The sequence below is a fragment of the Hibiscus syriacus genome, unplaced genomic scaffold (genome assembly GCF_006381635.1).
Source record: "Hibiscus syriacus cultivar Baekdansim isolate YM2019G1 unplaced genomic scaffold, ASM638163v2 tig00015182_pilon, whole genome shotgun sequence".
Classification (NCBI taxonomy): Eukaryota; Viridiplantae; Streptophyta; class Magnoliopsida; order Malvales; family Malvaceae; genus Hibiscus; species Hibiscus syriacus.
In genome coordinates this window covers 2,379-19,096 of record NW_024062353.1, presented here as the reverse complement: position 1 = coordinate 19,096, position 16,718 = coordinate 2,379, and the positions used below count along the sequence as shown (strand labels likewise).

Below are 16,718 nucleotides of genomic sequence, written 5' to 3'. Positions count from 1 at the left end.
CCGACGACCAATCGACGACAACTATGACTGTGTATGACTAGGAAGATGACAGAGACTACATCAGCGGCTGTGGTAGTGGCCAGCAAGAGTGAGGGCCATGGGTTAGGGTTAGAGATTTAGGATTTTTTTATTTAAGAGAAATTAAGGTTTTTTATAATATAATAATATTTTCAATTTTTTAAATAAAAAAATACAAAATTAACAAAAATATGACACGTGTCACTTAACGAAGAAAATTAACAACAGTTATGGCCCGGACACCTAAAATGGTAATATTTATAACGTTAGACATCTGGATCATTCAAAAAAAATTTAAACATTTATTTATGCGGTATAGATTGAACACTTATTTTTAATTAAACCGTAATGATATATTATATACTATTAGGTTATAAAAATGATTTTATATCTTAAATATATATAAATTTTAGCTTCGTCATTTTTTCTTAAAGTCTACTATTAACTTCTGTATCAGAATAAAAATTTTAATTTCGTCTTCCTATTAACGGTGATGTTTTAGTCATTTAACTGTTTTCCGTTTCAAAATAATGCATAATATTTAGTTTTAATTTTATTTTAGTCATCTTATGTTAAAAATTTAATAGTGATATTAACATATCATCACATGAAAATGTCACATCATTATTAAAAAATAATAAAATCACGCCAGTAGTGAGTGATCAAAATAAAAATAAAATTAAACATTAGATTTGATATTGAAATAAAAAATAGTTGGTCATAATGGAACAAAAGTGATAGTTGAAATGATAAACGTGTACCCTTTATTTTTTTTTATAATATTATTATTTTCTCGTATCGTGTAATTCTCCTCCTAATATTTATGCAGATTGTCACAGTTATCTTCTAACCCATTATCCCCTACGCATTTGAAGAAAATGGCGCCATCGATAAACATCTCATGGCTCATTTCAATCCAGTTTTTGGTGTTGGTTGTAAAGATTAATGGGGCCAAAATTCCAGCCATCATAGTGTTCGGGGACTCATCGGTCGATGCCGGCAACAACAACTACATCCCCACCGTTGCTAGGAGCAATTTTCAGCCCTACGGTCGAGACTTTAACGGTGGCCGTCCGACAGGAAGGTTCTCCAATGGCAAAATCACGACCGACTTCATCTCTGAGGCTTTCGGGCTCAAAAAAACTGTTCCAGCCTACCTCGATCCCTCGTATCGTTTATCGGATTTCGCCACCGGAGTTACGTTTGCTTCCGCCGCAACCGGCTACGACAATGCCACTTCCGATGTTCTCGTAAGTTCCAATACTTCAATGCGCGAGTCTAGTACATGTTCATAATAAGATTATTTGAAAAACTCTGGTTTTTTCAGTCAGTGATACCACTATGGAAACAATTGGAGTACTACAAGAACTATCAAAAGGAATTGAGAGCCTATCTAGGAGAACGTAAAGCCAACGACGTAATCAGCCATGCTTTGTACATGATAAGCGTGGGAACGAACGATTTCCTCGAGAACTACTACACGATACCGGGGCGTTCATCGGAATACGACATTGAAGAATACGAAAACTTCCTGGTCGGTATCGCCGGAAGATTCACGGAGAAGTTGTATCAACTTGGAGCACGAAAAATATCGTTAGGAGGGCTGCCTCCATGGGGTGCATGCCATTGGAGAGAACCGGGAATTTAATGGGAGGAAGCGAGTGTGTGGATAGCTACAACAATTTGGCAGCCGATTTCAATGGCAAATTGAACGATTTGGTGATTAAACAGAACAAGAAGTTTGATGGGATGCAGATGGTCTTGTCGGATCCCTATGGTATTTTGTTGGACATCATTCGAAAGCCTGAAAATTATGGTATTTTTTTTATAGGGTTTTCACTTCAACTATTATTGGCAATCTATATATGTATATATTGATTGATTGAATGAATGAATTTGTTTTGTTCGGGGGGGGGGTGGCAGGGTTCGAGGAAACTGGGGTGGCGTGTTGTGCGACAGGGATGTTCGAGATGGGATACGCATGCAGTCGGAGAAACCCATTTACATGTTCAAATGCCGACAAGTTCGTGTTTTGGGATTCTTTTCACCCCACTCAGAAAACCTGCTCTATCATTGCCAATTACATTGTTAAACATCCTTTGGCCAACTTCCTCTCCCATTAGTCCAATATATCTATATAACCCTTCTCTGTATCATTTCTTTATTTAAATTTGTCTTAAGAGTTGTTAATTATGTCATCTTCAATCATAATAGTAATAATTATGAGTTTCTTTTATTTAAATTTGTCGAAACATCTTTGAACTCTACGAGTTTATATTATTTTTAGAATGCGATTAAATTATGGTAATGCGATTTTAAAAACAAGACATTTATCATGTCCACGAGCTGTAAAAAAATTAAATGGATAAACATTTTTTTAACCCAAGGGTTAGTGCCCTTGGTTGTTGACAACCATTCCATTGGATAAACGATACCAATTTTATACCAGTATAAGTAGATCTCTCTAATTTATAAAATCAATCCATTGACGCAAAGATTGTGGTGTGTGCATGTGATGGATAGTTTAAACATGTACTAATCTAATCAACAGAACTTTGAACATTTATTGATGGCAGATGAAATAAGCTTCCTTAAATATATTGACCATTTGTAGTTAAGTGCTTCAATTAGTAAAAACCAAGCCCTTCAGATATCTGTTCAATCCGTAAAACCCAAATAAACGACAACCCGGCTACTCCGATCATCACAATCCCTTCATTTTGCCTAAACTAATCCGAAATTTTTCACAACTCATATTTGCTTTCTGTAGATTCTCCCATGAGTTCTTCAAGTGAGAACTCATCCTCTTCGATGATTTCTCCGTCTTTACCATCCCATGGTTCTGTCTTTGCAATCGCTGGTTTCCCCTCCAACGGTAAATTTCCCTTCCCTCCTCGCCCCGCCTCCTTCACAAACTCGCTGACATAGACAATTTTTTGCATATTCTAAGATTATTTTGGTTCGTTCATAAAAGGTGGCATTCAACGCAAAGTTGGTAAAGAAACACTTACATGATATGCTCGAGTTCAAATGCACTTTTGAGTGGAGCGTGTGCTCCTTTCTTGATGTTCAAGGCTACAAGAGCTGGATAACCATACCCGCCAACACCCACACGCGTTTCAAGATCTGGTTGCTTACCGGCAGCAGCCCATACATAGCTATGGGAGATGAAATTATCATCAGAACAAAACACATATATAATCGACATCCGGAAAGAATTAATTTGCATGTACTTGCCTGTAAGGACTTCTTTTAAATTTCTCTGCAACTGACAATAACATCTCCAAGTACTTGTTCCTTCCTTCGGCCTTGGAGTCTAGAATGTCAGGTAAGAAAGCGACGAAGCATATTGCAGCTGAGCCACATTTTTCCTCCATCACATCCTATATTGAACAATAGATTGTACTTTTGAGTGAACTATATAGTTCCAAAAAGGCTGAACTATTTTTGAATCACAAGTGTGAGACTTACTGGGCCAGTCAGCTCTGTCACTTCAACAGGTCCAACATTTGTTTCAAGCTGCTTTAGAGCAAATGATTCAATGGCAGAGGCGGTTCTAGCTCCCTCATAAGGAAGTGGGATATCTTTGTCGGCCCCAAATACTAAGATGGTAGGGAAGCCTTGCACATTGAACCTACTCATGAGAGACTACAAAACCACACCCCATTATCAAAACAACAATAGAAAAACAAATAGAGAAGTTCCAATAACAAAAATAATTATCCTTTTTTCCAATCTGAAAGCGTTCCAAAATAGAGAAGTACCTTATTCAGTTCTAATAAGATTTCATCGGGTGATTTATGGGTATGAAAATATTCTCAGAAGGCAGATGCATTGCAATATCAAATTTAAACACATTAATGGAAAAATTCAACTTTGCAAATTTCTTATTCCTAAGTTGTAAGTAAGTCAATCAGAATCGCAGCACTTCCAAGCAAAAATTTATTTGGATAATTACCTTCTCAGAATCGCAATCAACATGACCAAGCTTCACCTTCCCCTTCAGATTATTAGCAGCCTTCTTCCACTCAGGAGCAAGTTTTTTACAGTGTCCACACCTTCAAGGAGGTATTCATCACCGCAATCAGAAAATAGGAGCTAGAAACTTACTATGTTAGTAAGCATAGACCATGTGCAAAATTTTATGTAACATAGACTACGCATTGAAATCGACTTAATCCCCTCAAATTTATATGATATCCTTTGCACAAGGCATATACATCTTCTAAAACTAAATTTGCAACTCCATAGATACATACAGAACATATTAATTGCTCTGTTGGACTATTGGTATTCAGTAAGTTCAATGTCATATGTTCAAAAGAACATTTAAAAATCACATACAAAATTAATATCTTCCAATAAAAAGGTTGCAGTATCATAGTTGAATTAATTTAGAATATCTTTCAAAAGTCACACACACAATTAATAGCTTCACGTAAATATCATGAAACTTTGAAGATTTGATCTCTTCTTATTCATAAAAAGATCCTCAATACCTGTATGCCAAAAAATTATCCATTATCAATTTTATGCATGTGAGTCCAGTCATACTAGTGAAGCATCATTACTTGATGAGTATTAGACTAATAATTAAGGCATGCTTACCAAGGAGCGAAAAATTCCACAATCCAAAGTTCTTTACTTTTGAGCACCACTTCATCAAAGTTGCGGGAATTCAATTCTACTGATGCACTAGGTTCAGATTTCTCACTTGATCCTCCAGATGCTTTCCCATCCAAACGATCTTTCAAAAGTGCCCTTAACTGTATAATTCATAAAATTAACAATAATTCAACTCAAGTCCTATAAAATTAATTCACTTGAATTGCACTTTAAAATTTTACAAATGACCCTAAAATTGGGTTAAAAGGGCTAAACATAATGAAAAAGATCAACTCATTTATTAAAGAAACCCAAGATTAATTAAAAAAGAAAAGGCAAAAGGAAACCAGTTTTACAGGTTCTCAGTTTCCAGTTTTCTACCAATTCTAGCCGATTTACTAGTTTTGCGTTTCTACAATTAACATATTGTAACAAACCTGCTTGAGGGCAAATTCTGCAATAGGCTTGACATCCCTAGCTCCCTGATAATCTACAGGAGGCTTGCCAGGGGTAAAGACCTTTATTGTAGGAAATCCTCTAATCCCATATTCCTGTGTAGTAATCAGCAGAAAGTCTTATAAGCACATAAATTAACAGTGAACAAAAGAATTTCCAGTCAGATGCAAGATATTATGCGTAAATGACAATCCCATCCAAAATGATAAAACCTAAAAGTTTAGTCAGGACGAGGAAATATACACAAACTATTATTGCTCGTTGAACAAACAGTATACCAACAATAAGAACCGACATTAAATGTCAGATTTAAGGAAGAGGTGTGTTTGATAGATTTGAACTCTCCAAACCTGAGCAAGGGACTTGTGAGCATCAGCATCAAGAGCTGCCACAGTAGCAACACCTTTCAAGGCATTGGCTGCTTTCTCCCATGTAGGTGTTAAAGCTTGGCAATGACCACACCAAGGCGCGAAGAACTCAACCAAAACAACTCCGTTCGAATTTAAAACCTGTTACAATTGATTAATTCATAGTGAATAATATTTTCTCTTTGAAAAGATTTGGCTCTTCCCCTTCTATAATTACAAATAAAAAAGCGAACATCAAATTCAAGGGAGAGGAGTTTCATAATGCAATGAAAATGATATGCTACATGTGTATCCCCAATATGGACTTTAATCACAGAGTATCGAAATGTAAATTAAGATCGTTGCTTAAACCCAACCAAAATGGTAAGAAGCAGAAAACTGGAATGTTCAATGCAATTTAAGCCATTCATCTAAATTTAATTATAAAACTAATTCAAAAATCAAAACAAATAAAGGCCTTTTATAATAAAATATAGTTAAGTGACAAAAAATCTACAGAACTAACTCATTTCTGATCGCATTTAGTTTCTTCAATTGTGATCCTACAAAACTATGTATTTGATTTAACTTAACAGAAATTTAGATCCTTCTTATTCTTTTCGATTATTTTATAGGGCACTTTCTTTTCCTAATCAACGGCGAAGGATGAAAGGTTTACCTTGGACTTGAAGTTAGAAGGAGTGAGCTGAACCACGGGCGACGACGGTCCGTAAAGAGCGTTAGAGATGGTGAAGAATGTGAAGAACAATGATAAAGCTATTAGCAACGGAGATCGTGATCCACACATTTTCATTAATTTATTTTTCCTCAGTTTCTCGGGAAATCGTGATTTTCCTCTATCACCCAGATTGAAACTCTCAGTCGAATAAGAAACCTCTGGAGAGACGGTGTAGAGTAGGGGAAACCCTTCGTCTTCAGAGGAAGGTACGTGTGTTAGCCAATGAAATTTCACCACGTCAGGTGGCCACGATGTAAATAATCAGAAGAAAAATCTTATTCGTTGGAGAAGATCAATTAGTGAGTGGAAAAGGTAAAATTATCCTGCTCCCAACGCCTATTAGTGACACGTGTGCAGTCTACGTCTTTTAAATAAGTAATTAAATGATATCTCAAAAAATATTTTAGTATATTAAAAAATTTTTCGTAAAAAATAAATATTTAATGTTTCAAATATTATATTTTTAGATGTATTAACATTAATCACAATTAAAAAATTTTATTAAGTGATATGTGTCATATTCTGATAATTTTTTAAAAATTATTTAAAAAATAAAAATAAATACAAAAAATATTAAAAAAAAAAGTGGGTGCAGCCCCTCCCACTTCCCTTCTCCCTTTCCCTTCCCTTTTTATAGTTGTCGGTCAGTCAGTTGTGACCGTCATTACCACCTTCTGCAACACATGCGTCGACCCCGATCAAACTTCCGTTGACTTTTTCGTCGTAATATGTCGCCATTTTTTGTGGAAGAACGTTTAAAGGTTCGTCAGATAATGTCTCCGTTCTTCGCCGATTATGACATCCATAAGCTACAACGTCGCCATCATTCAAACTAACGTGCAATTACAATCAAAACTCAATTATTCGACGATGACGATGATGGTCAGAGATGGTTGGCGACTGTTTGGATTAGGAAATTAAAATTGAGAATTAAGGATTTTGATATTGGGGATTTTAGATTTAAGGATCTTGGGTGACGGTAAGGATGACGATTGATCAATGGGTGGGTGACGACGGGTGGGTGATCGTTCGACGATGATGATGGTTGCCGGAGATGGTCAACGACGATTGGGAATGAAGTTAAATGAAAGATTTTATTTTTTTAGGTTTTATAGTTCCAGTAAAAAAATTGAGTTTTTTATAAATAAATTAAGTTTTTTTTTATTTTTTTAAATTAAAAATAATATTTTTATTATTAAAAATTAATATTAAAAGTATAATTATGAAAACGTTAGACACTTATTTTTATAAAAAAATTTCGAGGCAAACTACTTAAACATACACATTTAAAAATAATTTATCATTTCAACACTCATTCCAAATTATTTCTCTATTTAGTAGGGTGGTCAATCGGTCAATTTGGTAATACCTAATAATCGAATTAATCGATTTTTTAACCAGTAATCGAACTAAATTTTATTTTGAAAATTAATCAAATCGAACAAAGTTCGGTTAATTTAGTAGGTGGCCGCATTAACTAAAATATTTTATAATTTTTTTAAATTAGATTAATTTGAGTTTAATATAGATATTTTTTATTTCGATTAAAATTTAGTTAGCTCTTGATAATTTAATGGGTCTGATGTGATTAAAAATAATTTGATCATAATTCTTAATGGGTTTGAGCTTAAAAATATGTATTTAATATATATAATATATTAAATATTTTAAAATTTTCAGTTAATTAATCGATTTCGAATTAGATTAACCATTAACCTAATATTAAAAAAATATTAATTGTTTTCTGACAAAACTAATTCGGTGACCAACCAAATTATTCGAACTAATTTGGTTCGATTGATTAGTTCAATTAATTTCGAGAAAATGGAATTATATTAATAATATATTTGTTAGACATGAATTTTTTACAAGAGACACTTTCAGTATAAATGTTTTATAGAAGACGCTTTCTGCACTAAATATATTCCGATTACCTGGTATAAAAATATTATAACTTTTTAAATTGGATTTAAATGAAAGAAAACAAAACCAAAAAATATAAAAGAATATTATATAAAATTTATCAAAAAGAATAAAAGCTCGTCGAAAATATAATTGAAAATAAACGAACTGATCACACTCCAAATTATTTTAATTTTTTAAAAACAAATACTTTTATTCTCAACTTTTAAAAAATGACACAAAATCTATGGGCGTTAGTTCATATCCACTGAAATAGTTTTGAGAGATGAAATATCATTTTAGACATGAATTTTTTTAGAAAACAAATGGTTGGAAAAATGTAAAGTTCTATATAAAGACTTATATTTAAAGTAGTAATTGATTTTCATTAAATTAAAAATATTTAAATCAATATGAACACTAATAATATCGTTGCTTAAATTAATTTATTAAAATTTTGATATGAAAAATAAAATTTTTTTTATCATATGTATATATATTACTTATAGAGTGGTACCCGTATATCAAATGCCAATGAAATTGCTCTAGATGAGGAAACTTAAGCTTAAATTTTGTTATTTAGTACAGAATGATGATATATAAAAAAAACTGAGCTATTTGTTGAAGGTCAATGGAGGTTGAAAAAGGAAATCATAGGATCATAGACAACTCGGCTAGCATTAACACCAAGAACGAAATCTGCATGTGCATATTCCTCGCTGTATACTTGAACCAGCTCGCCCTCGTCGTGATCTTTGAGGTCATTTAGCAAAGCCTTCACATCATCAACATCGGCTAGCATGTCTCGACCGCCGTAGCCAAGGAAAAGAGGAAGCTCTGTCGGGATGTTTCTCATGTCGTATGCTGGCGGATTCGAGTTACCGTAATGCTTCTTGTTCTCATCTCCACTGCCGTAATCATACATCGCTATGGTCCCTGTTCTTATCACTGTTTCAAACAACAAACCAAAGGCCTCCCACAGTAATTACAAGCAGATGGGATCAAAGATTATGGAAGCTAAAGTTTCAAGGCAGTTACTTTGAGATAAGTGGATGATGTTCTTAGTAGCGGTTGGCTGGGGTTCATGTTTAAGTAACACGCTTGCCTTGGAAGTGTTTACACAGCAATTTGGACCTGTTAAAGCAGTCATTATACTGGAGCAATTTGTGCCTGTTTCATTGCATATCTTTTCCAGAATTGGTCCAAGGATGTCCCTGTTCAACATCAACCAAGAACAATTTCAAGCAGATATATTGACTGCATTGTATTTGATGATGTTCATGTTAATCAAGTTTATTGATTCTCACCAGCCTGGTGGGAATTCATAGTAACCCAAGCTGTCTAGTTCCTGTTGGATAAACATGAAGGGCACTGTTAAATTGATGGTGAGAGTTATGTACATATCCAATATTATTGAAAGATCTATCTTACTTCGGCTAGATGCAGCTGAGCAGCAGCTTTTATTAATATCGATTGAATCCGGTTCAGGTAAGCGATCGGACTAAGCAAAGCAGCCGATCTTAACTTGTTTATCAGCTCATCTTGTTGGGAAAAGGAAGCTAAAGCAATCAAAGTTCCCTAAAAGAGTTTTATTTTGTGCTTAGCATATGTCATGATAGATGGTTCTGAACCAAAAAAACTGCAGTAATTTTTACCAAGGAATGCCCAACATAATGCAGCTTCTGCCCAGTTGCATAGTTAACATATTGGACCAAAGCAGAAAGATCATACTGGACTAATTCATCCCATGACCATTCCCAGTAAGCCTGTAAACAGAAATATATGTAATAAATAAAGATTTGCGAAGATCTAATCATGGATTACGATAAATATAAGAGATCGAACCGAATCGTTCGGACTCAGGGATGTATGTCCGCTACTGTATTTAGTTCCGCGCGTGTTGGCAAGCCACACATCGAAGCCAATATCTGCTAAAATGAAACCCAAAGATTCTTCTGGAGAGTTCAACAGCCATGGTGCAGCATCCTATCACCATATAACATGCTACGTTACGTTATTGACAATCATCATGTATACAAACATCAAGATTAATGGTTTTACGGTGGATAACCACAAAGATCCCATGCTGCAGCAGCACCGGTGGTTTGTTCGCTGTCTTACCAGACCGTCCTGCCGGAATCCGCTGCACACTAAGGATGTAACCGTCTTTTGTCGTGACCTGGAAGAACGATTAGAAAGTTTCTGACAGCAGTAATTAGAAGTTACAAGGTTGAAAGACGTGAATTCTAAGCAGAAATCAATGTCGTTACTTTATGTTCTTCACAGGCGTAACCTTGAGCCTGCACCATCGATTTGCAGATAGTATCGTCATCATTTATCAAGGAATTTATGACCTCGACATCAGTAGCATTGCCTGGAAACACCTTATCAATGGATAAAGCATTTGCTGACACAAAGAATAAAACAAATAATGTTAGAACACTTGAAAATTTAAGCATCTTCGGCTTCTACTATGTCCACTGCACCAGCAGCCAGTTTCTTTTTCTAGTTTTATAGTGGACAAAGTACAGATGGAACATAGTAGTAGTCTTTGCTATAATCGCAGTCCTTGGATATACTTTCTAATATAGGCATTTGTACGAAAACCCGGACCTCAAATTCGGAACCTGTTTGATACTATGACTGCTTTGCCAATCGAATTAAACCCGGATTTTGTTAAAGAACTGAGGAGCATTATCCTAGAAACAGAATCGCTTATCTGGAAGCAAGCAATGTGAACAAATTAAGGGTAAAAACTAATAACTTATGTGGGAATCAAGTGATACTTCTAAAAGTCAAAGCAGAAGGCGCCACGGAAAGAGCAAGAGAACAACCCATTTTGAGGTCAAACAATGAGAATGAACAGCGTTGATGATAAACTGGATTGATAGGGACTTCCGTTTGACATCTTGATGTATTATGTTTAGATCTGACCTAGTTAAGTGGTACTGGTTTCTTTCTTTTAGCATGACATAGTTTGTTTTAACAAGTTATCTCGGGAACCTCACCCCTATGACAGTTGCTGTTATGAGGTATAGTTTTTGTAATTGTCAAAGTTTTCCTCTATATTTGGTGAGTTAAAGCACTATAATGTGGTTTCTTTTTGTTCCTATTAGATCTGACGTTCTTGAGAAATGAATGCCAGTGCTTCACTTCTGCTTCAACATATAGATAATTAGATCATTCCCTTTTTTTGTGTGGTTTTATGTATACTATGTGTTCTTTTGGATATAAAAAAATTCTTTCACCACTCAAAGTGAGCAGAAAAATCTGATACTAGTGGCAAAAAGAAGCAATCAAAGTTCATAACACAAAGTGTAGAAATTAAGACTGAAAAGGGATCCAGCCAAGGATTCAAATAGCGGCTGGATAACGGTGTCGCGGCTATTATATCGCGGTTGCGGTGACATCCGAGACCGCTATCGCGGAAAATAGCGGTGTGTAGCGGAATCACACCAATAGTGACAGGTCACGGCCACAATTTAATGTATAATGGACAATCGCGGCTATCGGAGATCGCTATTCCGCTTTTTTCCGCTATTTTATTTAAAAAGAAAAGAGAACTTTTTTTAAAAAAAAACTCATTTGGAGAAAGTTCACGACCACGATACCCGCAATGACCGCAATAGCATCTATTACATCTGCAATTACAATAAACGCAATGTGACCAAAAACGCGGCCTCGGCCGCAATTTAAATCCCTGGTTCCAGCTAGCTCATAATCCCTGATTAGTCTCTATATCAGCTGCGGCAGGAGAGCTTTGAACCTTAGCTTCAATGTCCTTCACAATTTGCTTGCCAACAGAAACCTGACGTGATCACAGTTTATGAATTCAAAAATTTGATTTCACATATTTTTCTTCTCACAATCTACACGGAATATAAATTTATAGAACATAAATCACTTGGCTTAATACTGTTGACTCCTCTGATGAAGTTATTCTCTCTGGTTTCTAGGAATTCTATGATTGAAGGTGGTGATACAGGTACTGGGAGAGGAGGTGAATCAATATGGGGAAAGCCTTTAAATGATGAACTCAACTCTAGGTTGGCACACATGAGCGGTTTGGTGAATCCATCTGCTACTTGATGTTGAGCCGGAACACAGTTAACTCAATGTCTTTCTCCTATAACTTTTTATCGAACAAAGTGAACATAAATATCAACATGCTTTAACATTTTATGAAACATTATTTTGCACTCATTACTACGACACTAATAATATCACTTTAAATCATTGAAACATACGTCTGTGTAACCCCCATCTCTACTAACAATGCTTGTAGCCACATTAATTCAAATGTTGCATCAGTTACGCACTAGTATTCCACTTTAGTGCTAGATCTGGAGATGAACTTTTGTTTCTTGGAGCTCCAAGAAACTAAATTATTCCCAAAACAAGCATAGTGCCCCAAAATGGACCTTCGATCATCCTTGTGATGCCTTAGTCTGCATCAACAAACGCCATCAAAGTTGCTCCTTGTTCTGCAAGATGAAAAATCAAGTCATAGTCAATTGTTGCAATTAGATAACATAGTTCTCCTTACTACTAACATAATACCATCACAAAGAGCATGAAGAGATTGTACTACAATGTTAACACTAGGAGATATCAAGTCTAGTGTGACATAAATATAGTAAAGATCTATAATACTTCTATACTATATGACATCTAAAAGTAAGTTGCATGCATTCTTTACCAAATATATGGAGCCAACCAATGAAGTAGGAGTGGAATTAACCCCCAATCATCTTAATCCTGCTCAATAGATCTAAACCATATACCGTTGACTTAAAAAAAGCATTGACCATTCGTGTGAACTTCCATATCAAGAAAAAATGTAGATCTCTCATGTCTTTCAAAGAAAATTTTGTCCAAGGTAATTATCTCAAAATCATAATAGAAGACCGCTTGGGAATGATGTCATCTACATATATTAAAACGTATGCATATACACCATTGTAATTCTGAACAATGACACATTAGTTGCAGACAAGATACACATAAAGATCAACATGCTTTAACTTTTTTTATGAAACTCATTTTGCATTCATTACCACAACATTGATAATATCACTTTAAATTGTGAAAACATTCATATGTGTAACTCCCATCTCAACTAATAATATTGGTAGTCATATTGCTTCAAATGTTGCGTTAGCTACGCTCTAGTATTCCACTTTAGTGTTAGATTTGAAGATGATTTTTTTTTTTGAGCTCCAAGAAATTGAATGTTGGAAAAAAGGTGAATTAAATTAATGAATTTAATATTGATATTATATTGTACTTTTAACTATTACAAATTAAAATATAATTTTAATTTGAATAGTAGGGCAATTTCTTTGAATATGCCAATTTAAAAACACATTTGTTATCTTTTTAACTTTGAATATTAAAGATAATTATATGATTTGTATATTTCAAATTAAAATAATATCTAGGAGTGTATATCTTGTTAATATTTTAAACTTAAAAGATATTATTATCTGTTTAAATTTAGATATTAAAATATATCTAGTTTGAGTAAAACTCTCTTGAAAATTCCCTATAAATAGTGAGCTAACCTGCTAGGTTAAACATCAGTTTCACAAGTTTTCCGATATCAGAATTGAAGAACTTTTCTTCTCTTGAAAAATATTTTCTAATAATATATTTTCTCTCATTATTAGAAAATATTATTTTCTACTAGTTTTCCAATGATAGTCGAAGGCAAGGATCGTTTGTGATCTTTGCAAATGTGTTACTATAGCTTATCATAAGTTGTTGAATCGGGAGATATCCAACGAACTCGAACACTAAAGAAGTGACCAAAAATTTGTCTTAACGAAATTGTGTAGCGACAAGCCTCAATTGTTTCGATCTGAAGATGAAAATCAAAGAGTATTTTATCTTCCATTTGTTTTCTTTAATTTTAAAGAAATCTAATTTCTTTCTTTTATTTCTCAGGTTTCGAATTTTGAACATGCATCATTTTACTTATCAAATAAAATAGTTTTAATCTCAAAATAAATTTAAATAAAGAATATATAGAGAGAGTAAGGTCGATCCTTAGGGAATATGGAATTGATGATGAATTGATTTTTGTTCCAAGGCAAAGCATGATCTGCAAAATAAAATAAAGAGGAGGTTTTGTTCGATTGAAACTAAAGAAATAAAATTTAAAGGAAGTGAAGTTAAATTAAAATTTTAATTATAAAAATCAGCCTCCACTTTCGCTTTGCCTCAAATTCCATCGATCATCAAAATAGATCTTAGCTTCGGATTCATGTCGGTTATAGTCTATAGGAACCAACCCCTATAACTTGTTTCTCTCTCAATTGAACCGATATCCAAAACAATATTTGATTGCAAGTCCTTATGTGGACTAATCGCAACAATTATTATTAGTGCCAACTCAATTTTAAAACTTTGGAAAACCCCAACTAGGATAGTGTCTCGTAGAGAATCGAATATGATCTCAGTTCCCAATAGCAGACCACCGCTAAGTGTGTCCCCAGGAAGTCGAATGTGCAACAAGTTGATCCTTCCTCCCAACTGTTAATCGAAAACACTATCAATCCAACGTGCACTTTTTGAAAAGAAAATATTTTTTATTTTAAAAGGATGATCGATTACCAATTCTTGATTCCAGAAATCTGAGAATGTAACTCGAAGGGTATTACGTGCTTTTCAACGGAATTAATCATCACTTCAACCTTTGGCTATGAAAAACTTACCTAAGTATGATAGAAATCATACTTAGCATTTAAAAAGAAATACGTAAAAGCGAAAAGTAAAAACAAAAGAGAAAAGTAAAAACTTTTATTAAACAAGAGCAAAGAAAAACAAGAGAATTCGAGAAGTGAATGGTGATTTGAGGCTTACCCCAAGGGGTATTTGTAGCCCTCAAAAACCCTAAAAACCCTAAGAGTTAATTCCTAAAAAATTGTAAAGATAATTCCTAAAAATCACAAAAAAACCATTCCTAATAATTGAAAAAGATAATTCTCATAATTGTTTGAAATAAATCTAAAAATAAAGATAAATCCTAAAATCATGTTTGGATTTGTGGCTGAGTCTTCTGCTTGCACGAAAATATTGACTTGTCACCACGTCAGTAAATTCATGCCCTAATTCATGCCCACTGGTCCAACCATGATTACAAAAAAATAAAAATTTGTAGATTTCGTTCTTTTTAGCATAGTTTCTAGAATCCAATGCTCTACACAATAAATAACAGAAAACACCCAACTTAGCCACATACCCAACAAATAAAAGAGTAATTGACAATGAAATAATAACAAAATTAAACACTCATCAAATTCCTCTCACTTATTTAATGCTTGCCTCAAGCATTTTTCAATCAATGAATCAAAGTCTTTAAGTTTCCATTTCAATTTCACAAAATTCCTAAGACTTCCAAGTGAACCAAAATGAATTGATAAAATTCATAGCAATCAAACAATAGGCACAATCAATAGCAAGTTTAAACAAAGCATGGCATTCCAATTATTCGTTAATCTCAAAGAAGCGAGACTCAGTACCTCATCGTGGTTCACTCATTTCGCTCAAGTGTTTCAGGTAAAAGAATCACTCAAGCTCAACTAATCAAAGCATTACCACAAGCTTGTAACTAAATCCAATCTCGACTACTAAGTATGTACATGATACAAAAGTCAAGGTCTTTTGAAAAGGGTTGTAACGGGCCTAAAGTCGGGTAGATAAAGGCAAAAAATTTAGGTTTAAAATTCAAGACAAGGAGAAAGTCATTCCAAAGTATTACTCAAAGGAAAATAAAGATGAAAGAAAGAAAAACAAGAAATCAAACAAACTCATCTCACACTTTTTTTAATCTTTTTCTCCTTTTTTTGAAACTTTTTGCTCCTTTTTTTTGTTCGAATGTTTTTTTGCACTGCGTTTGTTTTCTTTTTTGCACTCTTTTTCTACATAGTCAAATCAAAACAACACTATTCAAATTTTTTGTACTGGATTTCTGCATTGTTCGAACCAAACTGCACTGAATTTTTTTTGTTATTCAAACAGTGTAATTTCCTGGACTGTTTTGTTTGATTCTGCACTATTTCAAACAACTTTACATTTGTCCTGAAAAAGGGTAACAAAAAGAGGGAAAACAAAATAAAAGAAAAGGGGTTAAATCCTAATGCATCTATCACACTAAAGTATCACATTCAATCACTTAGTCTCGACAAGCATTATGCTAAAAGTTCTAGAATGCAAATGATTAGTTGGCATACTCAAATCAAACAAAGAGCAAGAAAGTAAATTTAAGCTCATTAGGCTCAAAACTCACATGAAAGGTTTAAGCATTAAGTCATGCTATCAATTCAACCAACAAATGCATGTGTCGAAATAATTTTTTTCACGGGATTTTATAAACACCACATTTTTTAATTTAATCTCTTTTGGTTAATTTTTTAATTAAAAGTAATATGATTTTAAAAAATCTATCGCTTTGAAAATTTGGTGTTCCCCTTTTAAAAGTAAAACGTTTAGTTCGAGGAGTCGTCACCAATCTTTATTAGGGTGATTGGACACCCAAAAATATTTTGTCATTTAATAAAAAAATATTAATTTTAATTAAAACGATAAATTTACAGTTTTCATATCAGAAAAATGAGTTTGGGATTCAGTTACGTGTGGGGAAGGATTAG

General features: G+C 33.9%; 2 protein-coding genes and 1 pseudogene across 2 annotated transcripts; 1 reads left to right on the top strand and 2 right to left on the bottom strand.

Moving 5' to 3' along the window:
• Positions 1 to 838: 838 nt before the first annotated feature.
• On the top strand, positions 839 to 2,191 carry LOC120207724 (annotated as a pseudogene).
• A 404-nt stretch (positions 2,192 to 2,595) lies between these two features.
• On the bottom strand, positions 2,596 to 6,325 carry LOC120207723 (protein disulfide-isomerase like 2-2-like). Its single transcript, XM_039207147.1, has 9 exons — positions 6,106 to 6,325; positions 5,430 to 5,588; positions 5,061 to 5,174; positions 4,627 to 4,784; positions 3,977 to 4,076; positions 3,490 to 3,666; positions 3,256 to 3,401; positions 3,030 to 3,176; positions 2,596 to 2,937 (listed from the first exon to the last, which is right to left on the bottom strand). The coding sequence occupies exons 1-9, from the start codon at positions 6,238 to 6,240 to the stop codon at positions 2,763 to 2,765; spliced, it is 1,311 nt and encodes a 436-aa protein (XP_039063078.1). The 5' UTR covers positions 6,241 to 6,325; the 3' UTR covers positions 2,596 to 2,762.
• Positions 6,326 to 8,695: 2,370 nt separating this feature from the next.
• On the bottom strand, positions 8,696 to 10,532 carry LOC120207725 (triacylglycerol lipase 2-like). Its single transcript, XM_039207148.1, has 8 exons — positions 10,338 to 10,532; positions 10,139 to 10,246; positions 9,913 to 10,053; positions 9,723 to 9,833; positions 9,499 to 9,645; positions 9,375 to 9,415; positions 9,106 to 9,281; positions 8,696 to 9,015 (listed from the first exon to the last, which is right to left on the bottom strand). Exons 1-8 carry the CDS (start codon positions 10,524 to 10,526, stop codon positions 8,696 to 8,698), a joined length of 1,233 nt encoding a protein of 410 aa, XP_039063079.1. The 5' UTR covers positions 10,527 to 10,532.
• Between the last annotated feature and the right edge of the window lie 6,186 nt (positions 10,533 to 16,718).